The sequence below is a fragment of the Phodopus roborovskii genome, unplaced genomic scaffold (genome assembly GCF_943737965.1).
Source record: "Phodopus roborovskii unplaced genomic scaffold, PHOROB, whole genome shotgun sequence".
In the NCBI taxonomy this organism is placed as follows: domain Eukaryota; kingdom Metazoa; phylum Chordata; class Mammalia; order Rodentia; family Cricetidae; genus Phodopus; species Phodopus roborovskii.
Window position 1 is genome coordinate 17986560 of NW_026126461.1, and position 10694 is coordinate 17997253.

General features: G+C 52.4%; 1 protein-coding gene across 3 annotated transcripts; it reads left to right on the forward strand.

Moving 5' to 3' along the window:
• The first annotated feature begins 2864 nt into the window (after nt 1–2864).
• On the forward strand, nt 2865–10421 carry Zbtb14 (zinc finger and BTB domain containing 14). Of its 3 annotated transcripts, none has more exons than XM_051190907.1 (3): nt 2865–3000; nt 5231–5314; nt 7167–10421. In XM_051190907.1, the coding sequence occupies exons 2-3, from the start codon at nt 5312–5314 to the stop codon at nt 8511–8513; spliced, it is 1350 nt and encodes a 449-aa protein (XP_051046864.1). In that variant the 5' UTR covers nt 2865–3000; nt 5231–5311; the 3' UTR covers nt 8514–10421. The 3 variants fall into 3 exon arrangements, with proteins under 3 accessions (XP_051046864.1, XP_051046865.1, XP_051046866.1); XM_051190908.1 differs by lacking the exon at nt 2865–3000 and adding an exon at nt 3057–3147; XM_051190909.1 differs by lacking the exon at nt 2865–3000 and adding an exon at nt 3797–4026.
• The last annotated feature ends 273 nt before the right edge of the window (nt 10422–10694 follow it).

Consider the following 10694-nt stretch of genomic DNA (forward strand, 5'->3'; position numbering starts at 1 on the left):
AGCAGCTCTGGGACTAAAGCCGGTAGGAAACTGCTGGTAACACCCCAGAGTCAGTGTGATGGAAATGTCAACTCCACTCACTGTCAATGCCCTGGCATTCCACACGTCACACTACATGTCCCACAGTCCAGTCTCTCAATTCTCAGAAACAGATTTCCTTTCAGAGGCCATGGAAACCAGCACACTCTGAGTGACCCCATCTAGAATGACAGCCATTGTTAGTAGAAAAAGGAAAAACACACCCACCAAAGGCCTCGCATTTCAATGTATTCCACAGTGTGCCCTTCAATGCTGGATTCTCTGTTGCTTCTTGCTGTGTACTTGTACTATCCGAGTCTCATGGGTGCTGAGGGTGCTGAGGGATTTCCAACCCCTACTCCTCCTTCCCACAAAAATAGCCCCTTTATTAGTTTCCTTCCCGTGAGCCCCCACGATGAGCAAGGTCCAGGCAGGCAGCACAGGTAGCATGAGCATAAAAGCAAGGAATAATTGATATAAAACGTAAAGTGTCAGGTAGTTTATGGCTCTTACGCTGATGAACTCTTCTGAACTAATTTAATTTCGCCAGCTTTGTCAGAACACGGGGACAGATTGTTTTCCATTTGGGAAAAAAAAAAAAAATCCCTACACACGAGGCCGACAATAAATCCAGGAGGAGTGAGGCCCCTCGGAGTGTGGTCCAAGAGGAGCAGCAGTGGTAGCTGTGAACACTACTACACATACAAGCTAGCCACGCCCCCTCGCCGTGAACTTCAGTGCTGTTACTACTCCCCTATAAACAAAGCACAGACAGGACCCAAGTGTAAGCTTACAGCTGCGCAAACAAGAAGAAAGTAAACAGTCAGGCTTCGTGTGTGATGAACACTTCCTGCTGCTGCTGCCATGGGAACCCAACACCACAGATGGTGTGTGTGGATGACCTTAACAACAGGGGACTAATATTTGCACTAAGAACTTAACTTGGGCACTGTGTGAGTACATCCTCACAACTGCTCTGCTTTCCTCGTCTCTGATTCAGAAAACAAGAGGGTCAGGCTTAAAAGGGTGGAGGGTTATGAGCTCTTGCTCCTCTTCCAGAGGCCCGGAGTTTGGTTTCCAGCACCCACATCAGGTGGCTCACGAGGGTCTGTAAGGCCAGCTCCAGGGGATCCAATGCCTCTGCCTTCCAAATGTCACATGCGCTCATTTGCATGTGTCCCAGCACACCCACACTTAAAATAAAAACAAATCATTAAAAGAAAAAAATGAGGCTTGGGAAAGTTAGTGTATGCAGCATTTGAACCAGATATGCCTGACTCTGGGACAGGTGTATTCTATGTCAACTCCTCCAGCACACCTGCTAACTAACACAACTGCTTTTGTGAGCTTTAAAAGACGCTTGTGGGGCCTGGAACAATGGCTCAGCTGTTAAGGACACTTCCTGTTCTTGTAGGGGACTCGGGGTTTGGTTCCCAGAACCCACACGATGGCTAACAATCTTCCTGCCCCAGTTCCAGGGGACCCGACGCCCTCTTCCAATCTCCACTGGCACCAGATGCGCATGTGGTACACACACACACACACACACCAAGGGAAAGGCATGTATCAAAACAGCCTGGGAGATGTTAAACCATCACTGGTTGATATCACAGCCCAGGGTGTACAGACATTCTTTAGGAAACAGGCAATCGCAACATTCCTGGTACAGGAGGCGCTCCTGCCCTCATCTTCCCATGAGTCCACGGTCCTGCCCCAATTCTAAATGATATTCTCGTGATTTGACCCAGACTGTCAGAAGTGTGATAAAGCAGAGGAGACTCTGAGGAGCAGGACGTCGCGGTCCAGCTGCCAGTATCGTAGGTAGAACAGAAAATCTGCGAGCTGAAGGGGACTTCCTAGGTCCTGAGCCTGAGGGCAGGTAAAGAGGCTGAGGCCACGCAGCACAGGGAACAGCAGCCCGGGAGCTAAAACGTGCATGGATGTACTGACAGCACCGAGCGACCACATCTCCCCATGGGAGCGGCAAGCCCGTGAGGGCTGGAGAGGGAAGCAGCAGGGTAAAGGCAAGGGCGCCGATTAGCCTGGCAGATCCAGAGCTTTGGGGTTGTGCAGATTGTCCTAGGTGCCTGGCATCGCCCCTTACATCCCAAATCAAAGACGGCGCTTCAGCCTGCTCCCCCATAAACAATGCAGCAGCTCCAGGAACCAAGCCTCTGGCGTCCAGGACTCGCGCCTTGGGTACCCGGGCGCGAGAGAGCACAGCGAGAGACGGTGCCCGGGACACCTGCCCAAAAGCCAAAAGCCAGGACGAGCTCAGCGCCCGAATCGTGCGCGCCCAGGGGCAGGACTGGCCCACGCACATGCACACGCACGGGAGCGCAGGCTCCCGCGCTCCCGATGCAGTGTCGAGGCCGGGCGCTGGCGGGAGCCCAGGAGTCGGGAGCTGCAGGCGGGGCGGGTGCCCGAGGACTGAGCTCGAGCATTCGCTCCCCGGCGGCCCAAGCCCCGCCCCGGCCCCGCCCCATCCCTTCTCCCGCGCGCGGGCTCCGCGCGCCCCATGACGCGCGCGTGCGCGCGCGTGCGCAGGCCAGGGCCCTCCGCGGGCGGCCCCGTAGAGCCGAGGGGAGCGTCCACCCGTAAGGTCCCAGATTAACCCTTTCGCTGCTCGCTCCCTGGAAGAGGCCCGATCGGGTTCCGTGCCTGCGCAAGCGGCGGCGCGCCTTCTCCCCCCCCTCCAGCCCGCACCGCGCATGCACGGGGAGGGGGGGTGGTGGGGGTGTTCGCGGCAGGCTAGATATTCTGTGCTCGTGCAGGAGGAGGGCTGCTACCACCAGGGACGTGCACGACTCCCCCCGCCCCACCCCCTCCCCAAACTCCAAAAAAAAAAAAAAAAAAAAAAAAAAAAAAAAATCCAAAACACTGCCTGCCACCCACCGTGCCCCCGCGTCCATCCCGTCCCGGCCTGCGCGCTGCCGACCGCGGGAGCCCACGGCGAGCGTCTGTGGCTGTGCCAGGCTGCAGGTAAGCGCGGGCCGGGTGCTGAAAGGGCCGGGGCGGGCGCGGGGACGCGGGGGCAGCCGGCGGCGGGCGCGGCGGGGCGGCTGGGAGGAGGCGCGTTCCCGCCGAGCTCGGGCAGCAGCCAGCTGCAGGATGTGGCGGCGCAGCGCGGTGCGAGCGGGATCGGGCGTGGGCCGCGGTTGGGCGTGGGGGCCGGGCGCCCCGGGGGCCGCGCAGGCCGGCGAGCGGGTGGGGAGAGGCCAGGCGGCGGCCCGCGCGCGCGCTCGCTCGCTCCCTCCCTCGCTGCTCGCTCTCTCGCTCGCTGCTCGCCGGCTCGGCGGCCGGCCGAGTTCATGGCCGCCCCGCTCCCGGCGCCGCAGTGCACCGCGGTGGGGGTGGGGACGCCCGAGCCGGGCCCGAGCGCGGCCCGCGGGGCGCCGCCCCTTGCAGCTGCGCCCCCCGCCCCTGACCCCCACTCCCACCCCGGAGCCCACGGGGGCCCCGGCGCACGCTCCCCCGCCTGCGTCCGCGGAGCTCCGGGGAGCCGGCCGCGCGCCGCCCCCGCCCCTGGCCGCGGGAGGGCGCGGGAGGAGCAGACGCGCAGGCCGCGGAGTGCGCGGGGCGCGAGCTCGGGGCTCGCGGGCGGAGCAGAGCGGAGCAGGGCGCGGCGCGGCGCAACGCGGGGCTGCGGAACCGGCCGCATGCCCGCTCCCGTGCTCGCCGCGCCGCCGCCGGGGCTGCCGCGGGCCGAGGGAGAGCCCGGCTGCCGCGCCGCCGCCTGGAGAAGGGGCGCATCGCGGAAGGGACGGTGGCCCGGCGCCGCGCACGGGAGCTTTTGTTTGGCAAAGAATGCTAAGGGCTCGCTGCGCTCGGCGGCGGCTCCCGGGCTGCGGGATGCGGGCGTGGGGCCCCCACGCGCGCACTGCGCCCCGGCTCTCGCGCCCGGCCCAGCCTAAGCCCACTCCCAGGTTGTGCGGTCGCAACGGGGAAGTGGTGCGGCCGCCATTGTCGCAGCTGCTCCGGAATAAGGAGGCGGCTGCGGCTGCTTATGTAAGTTCGCTCCGGGAAAGCCCGGCTCCCGAGATTCCTGTCCGGGAGAGCTGATAGCAAGGAGCTGCTGCTGCTTTGTGGCGTTGTGGGTGTTTGGACTACGTCTTTCTTGTCCCACACCTCCTTACACGCATGCAGGCAATGGCTATCTTCCGGTTTGGCTCATTTGAACTTAGCAGCAATGGGAACATCTCTATAGGGGGAAAAAAGCCGAGCCGATTGGCCCACGACCTCCTATTAAAAAAAAAAAAAAATACACACTAAGCAGAAACGATAAGCTGCACGATGATATGTTGCCATGGCTACTGTAGGGCCACTCTTCTCCAAGTACCATGCCCCCCCTCCTTTTTTTTTCTTTGATTCCTCGGTTAGTGACAGCAGAAGTGTCACCAAAAGGTTCAGAAGGGAATACCCTCCCTCAGGCGGGTTGCAGGCCCAGGCTGCAGGAAGGCCCGGGATGAAGTACGGAGCATCCTTAGAAATCCTCTTACCAGCCCTCACACAGTACACACGAGAAACCCTGCTAGGTCAGAGCTCTGTGGTTCCTACCGAGGGAACTCGAGTCTTTGTGTGACGCTGGACTCTAGTGCACGCAGCCACCTGCTTCTGCTGACTTCTGTAATTGTGGGGTCAGTGCAGGGCATTTTCGTTCTTAGTATATTTGGTCTGCAGGACATAGAACTCTTTAGGTGAGTGTTAAGAATCAAAGAAAATTCTTTGAGCCTTCGTATAGGAAGGGATAGAGGAGAAATTGGAATTTCTCCGCCGCAGTCTTGCGGACAGTTTGTAGTTGTATGAACAGAGTAGCGTGTTTACTCCTTCCCAACCCTCTTCTAACTGTTGGATGTGTGTGTGCGCGCTCCTGCAGCCTTCGCTGTCTTTAGAGAAGCATGCATCTAGACGTTTACAGGTCCTAAAGGAAAAAGTGGAGAACTAGGTACCCAACAGGAAATGGTGGGGGGTGAGGAACACTGTGATATTTTCCGGATCTGTGACACCTGCCACATTTCTGGTCCTTGTGAAGAGCCAGGCAGGATTTCTGCTGGCTTCCCTGTTTTCACCCAGAAAAGTGGGTTCATATGCAAGAGGAAAAATGATAAAGGGTCTGTGGTGTTTGGTTTTTTGTTCTTCTGAACACTTGGTTTAGAATTTGTGGAAGAGAAAAATCTCACTTAGTCTTTATCTTCTTTCCTCCCCTGGTTAGATCTGGCTTGCCCCTGATCAGACTTAGTCTGATCTGAAGATATTGGAGTTTAAGGCATTAAGAAAATAGCCTGAATTGTTCATGGTAAGTATATCTTAGGGTATTAAGGAGTAGAATATTATGTGAAATTTGATTAAAAAGAAACAAGTATCTCTGGTCTGGGGTAGTATACTAGGTTTAAGCAGGTCCCCGATCCCTACTGTACACACACATACACACACACACACACACACACACACACACACACACTCTAGTTATACATTTACAGTTCTGTTTTCCTCAGGCTTCTTTATTGAGTAAAAGTAATACATTTTAAAGTAGAAAGTGGAAAGCACATTGTTGTTAGATCAATTCTTGAACACAATGGTAGGTCTTTCGTGATGGTTCTGAAATTCTTTTGCTTTTGAAAGACTCCAACATTTATGGAGTGCAGGTTGAACCTCCATAAGTCCAAAATATTCAGACTCTTAAACTTTGTGAAGACTGATAAGAAGCCATAACTGAAAATCCTGTACTGTGAAGCCTATTTGAGCCAGGCAGCGGTGGTACACACCTTTAATCGCAGCACTCAGAAGGCAGAGGCCATCGTGGTCGACAGAGTGAGTTCCAGGACAGCTGGGGCTACACAGAGAAACCCTGTCTCAGAAAACCATAGAAAGGGGAAAAAAATGGAAATAAATAAAATATTGAAATACTACATAAATTACCGTCTTGCTATATGGATAAGGTATATATAAAATGTCAACTAGTTTTATTTAGGCTTGGACTGCCATCTCCAACTTATTTCCTGGCGTACATGCACCTACTTCAAAATCTGAAAAAAATCTAAAACTGGACACTTCTGGTCCCAAGCATCCCAGAGAAAGGGTACTTAATGTCTGTTGTTGATGAGACTTAACTGGATGGCTGGAAGGTTGACATCCTGTGATGTGAAACCAGTCATCAGATGTCTTTGGGGTTAGGATTGACCCAACGCTGCTATGGAGAGACTAGAAGACGATACAGGCTGTTGTGGTTACGATGCCCTCTCTAGTCCTTCAGTGGTGGCTGGCTCTTCTCTCAAGGAAATGTCATGCCCAGCCCTGATATTATTTTCCTGGATCCTCCATACCTGAAGTTAGAGGTCACAGATAGGTCTTGTGGGTTTTTTATTTTCTCCTGTGTTTGTGCCGTGTACCCTGTCTGCATGGGTGCTAGCACGTGTTCATAAGTAAGGACATTCCTGCGGAGATCCGAGGCCACACGGTGGGAGGCTTCCTTGGTTCAACCTGGAGTTAGTTCACCGTTCAGCTAGTAGAGCTAGCCGGCCAGCTTTGTTCCAGAATTCACTCGTACCTTCTTGGAATCAGAAGTGACCACCAGGTGCCCACTGCATTTACGCTGGTGCTGGGGGCCCACTTGAGCAAGAGCTTGTACCCAATGAGGTCTCCAGCTCCAGGACTACAGGATTCTTGTCTCTCAACCCTGTAACTTTGAGGTCGGGCTGTTTATCGGCCAGTCCTCTGCCTTGACAGTCTGACTGCCTGTGTTTTTAAATCACGTTTCCTGGATTTGAGCTATAGGAGGTTGAGCAGCTTCCTAACCCCTTTTTGTAAACTGAGAAAACACCTACTTCATATGATGGTTTGTAACCGGGTGTATTGAGACATCTAAGACATAGAGTAATGCCTGGTGTGTGTTTCGTAAAAGCTGCCGTTATTAGTATAACAAGGAAACTGTTAACAAACTGAAAGTACTTCGAAATAGCAATATGGAAATCTCCTGTCTGGGATTATTCTTTTCTGCCTGTTTTGGAGCTGTCTTTAACATGCAGTTTCTAAATTGTTAGGTTCTGAATATGGATTGTATGACTGGGTTATTGTTTGTTTTGTTTTGGTATTGGGAGTACTACACCGTAACTATACTTTGGATTTTTTATTTATTTATTTTTTTGCAGGAGTTTTTCATCAGTATGTCTGAAACCATAAAATATAATGACGATGATCATAAAACACTGTTTCTGAAAACGCTGAATGAGCAGCGCCTGGAAGGAGAATTTTGTGACATCGCCATCGTGGTTGAAGATGTGAAGTTCAGGGCCCACAGGTGTGTCCTCGCGGCCTGCAGCACATACTTCAAGAAGCTTTTCAAGAAGCTGGAGGTGGACAGCTCCTCGGTCATAGAGATCGACTTTCTCCGCTCGGACATCTTTGAAGAAGTCCTGAACTACATGTACACTGCCAAGATCTCGGTCAAGAAGGAGGATGTCAACTTGATGATGTCGTCGGGTCAGATCCTGGGCATCCGCTTTTTGGATAAACTCTGTTCCCAGAAGCGTGACGTGTCCAGTCCCGATGAAAATAACGGCCAGTCGAAGAGCAAGTACTGCCTGAAATTAAACCGCCCCATCGGGGATGCAGCCGACACCCAGGACGACGATGTGGAGGAGATCGGGGACCAGGATGACAGCCCTTCGGACGACACGGTAGAAGGCACTCCCCCGAGTCAGGAGGACGGCAAGTCTCCCACAACCACCCTCAGGGTGCAGGAAGCAATTCTGAAGGAGCTGGGGAGCGAGGAGGTGCGCAAAGTGAACTGCTATGGCCAGGAGGTGGAGTCCATGGAGACGCCCGAGTCCAAAGATCTGGGGTCCCAGACCCCTCAAGCCTTAACCTTCAACGACGGGATGGGCGAGGTGAAGGATGAGCAGACCCCGGGCTGGACCACAGCTGCCAGTGACATGAAGTTCGAGTACCTGCTCTACGGCCACCACCGGGAGCAGATCGCCTGCCAGGCGTGCGGCAAGACGTTCTCGGACGAGGGCAGGCTTAGGAAGCACGAGAAGCTGCACACGGCGGACAGGCCGTTCGTTTGTGAAATGTGCACCAAGGGCTTCACCACTCAGGCCCACCTGAAAGAACACCTGAAAATCCACACCGGGTACAAGCCCTACAGCTGTGAGGTGTGTGGGAAGTCGTTTATCCGCGCCCCGGACCTGAAGAAGCACGAGCGGGTGCACAGCAACGAGCGGCCCTTCGCGTGCCACATGTGTGACAAGGCCTTCAAGCACAAGTCTCACCTCAAGGACCACGAACGGAGGCACCGGGGGGAGAAGCCCTTCGTGTGCGGCTCCTGCACCAAGGCCTTTGCCAAGGCCTCGGATCTCAAGAGGCACGAGAACAATATGCACAGCGAGAGGAAGCAGGTCACGCCCAGCGCCATCCAGAGCGAGACAGAACAGTTGCAGGCGGCAGCGATGGCCGCAGAGGCAGAGCAGCAGCTAGAGACCATCGCCTGCAGCTAGAGGGGACGGACGGACGGACGGGGTCGGGGGACGGACGCTTGGCCTGGGAGGTCGATGCCAAGGTTGCATTGATCGTAACCTGTCGCCACCTTTGACTGCTTCTGTGTTGCACTGGCTGGACCCAAGGCAGAGCCCGTGTCGGTTAGTTACTTTTCAGATTTCTCAAGGCAGTTACGTTCCCACGTTCTGACCAAACGTTGGTGTTTTTGAGGGGGGTTTTGTTTTCTTTTTTTTTTTTTTTTTGTGGTGTCTAGTATTCATGTTCCCCGTAAGCTTCCCCTCCCTTCCCTGTGGTTTTAATTTGAAAGCTCCTCTGTCCGGTTTAAAGTGAGCGGCTTCTGTCCCAAGCTTGATTCCTCCACACTTGCAAATCGGGTGAGCGCGTCGAAGAGTAATTGGAAAAACAACTGATTTCCTCATCGTCCCAGTATATGTGACTTCCGGTCAAAACAGCAGTCCTTAGTAACTGGATACAAGAACTTCATATCCATGCAGAAATCGCAGGCACAGGCTGACCCAGGACACTGTATAAATACGAAACCAAGTTTGGAAACGCGGGATGGTGTTAGTTTTGTGTTTTCCTTCTGTTGATTTTTAAATATCTCTATCATTGTTTTTACTGTCTTCTGTGGACAGTGAATGGTTGCTTTGCTGAAGTGTTTCCTCGCCCTTGGATGATGTCCCCTGTACCCACCCCAAATGCCGCAGGTCTCGTGTGCCTCAGGGTGAGTGAAACCACTGGATGCTGGCAGTGCTGGAACTGAGTTCCGCCTTTGTCCAGTGTGGCCACTCTCCCCGAGGGTGTCTGTGGAGTGAACCAGTAGTGAGCAGAAGGGGAAAGTGACCAAGACAAGGTTTTCACAGATGACAGGAACCCTAAGATTTCCAAACCTAGGTCTTCAAATCCTGGCTGATTGCAGAATTGGTTTTGTATTTAAGATCAAAATGAAGACCAGAACCAGAAGTGATTCTTGAGATGATTTCGTAGTTGACGGGCGATCAAGCTTTGGGGCTGTCTGCCGCACTCCGTTGCTCACAAAGAAGATGCTGACATGAATTTGAGGTCTTTCAAATGTGTAAATAGCGGTGTCGGTCCTACGTGTTTCAAGGAAAAGAAGGACAGCTGCACTTTTTTGTTGTTGTTGTTTATTTTGGTTTTTCTTTTTGCACATTGGATTAAAGTACCTTTCATTGGCAACACACGTCAGACTGTCTTAACCAATATTGGAGATCATCAGACCCAACGTTTATGTTTTCCAAGTATGTTTTATCACTGGCTGCAGTTTTCAGTAGAAGCTGAGACTGCCTTTTCGTAGCCGTAAATCAGAATTATGAACTTTGTTTCAGATCCGGCATACTAAATGTGCTTTTAACGATTTCCTTAGGAGTATATTGAAACGCCAGCGGACTTTGAATTTCGTTCTGTGAGAGAGTGTTAGACGACTGTTTTAGGGTATGTACAGTTGTAGAAAGTGCCAACTTTTAAAGGTCATGTTTGGTTCTTAAGATTTTCTTTAAAAAAAAAATAACATTAAAATGATTTTCATTACATGGCTTGCTGTATTATCACCTGTTACTGCTATTGTGAGAAAATTTTTTATTTTCAGAATTGGTGTACGTGTGTGATATGCCCAAGATTGTCAGGTGGGGATGCTACCTTTCAAATTTTTCTTATTTATCGGTAAGATGTTTTGGTTTAAAATTGATTTTTTTTCCTGAAAGCCCTTTTTCTGTATCGGAGGCAGTCCCGTCGGTGTGTTTCTGCGCTGTAAGGAGGGGGGTCTGGCTGCTGTTCCCAGGCTGTGTTGACCAAAGCAAACGTGACATCAGCTGACATTCTGTTGATAGGTACTTCAACAAACCATATTTTGGGCCTTTGTTTTTGTATATAAAGAAAGTAATACACTTGTCTCCTTCTCGATTGTTTTCTAATGGCATCGTTGTACACATCTAGGTCCATTAATACCTGAGTCTTGGTTTTATAGAGGTGTAGACTTATCATGTAAGAAGTCCCTATAAAAAGCCTGACATCATGTCGGTACCCGGAAAAAACAAAGCAGAGCTTTCAATACTTTGTGTTACGTATTTAGCGTTTGAACTGTTTTGTACATGAAACGTGTTTGTCTTACAGCATCCACCATGGGTGCCAGGCTCCTGTTGGAGTACATGGGGGTTTTTAAA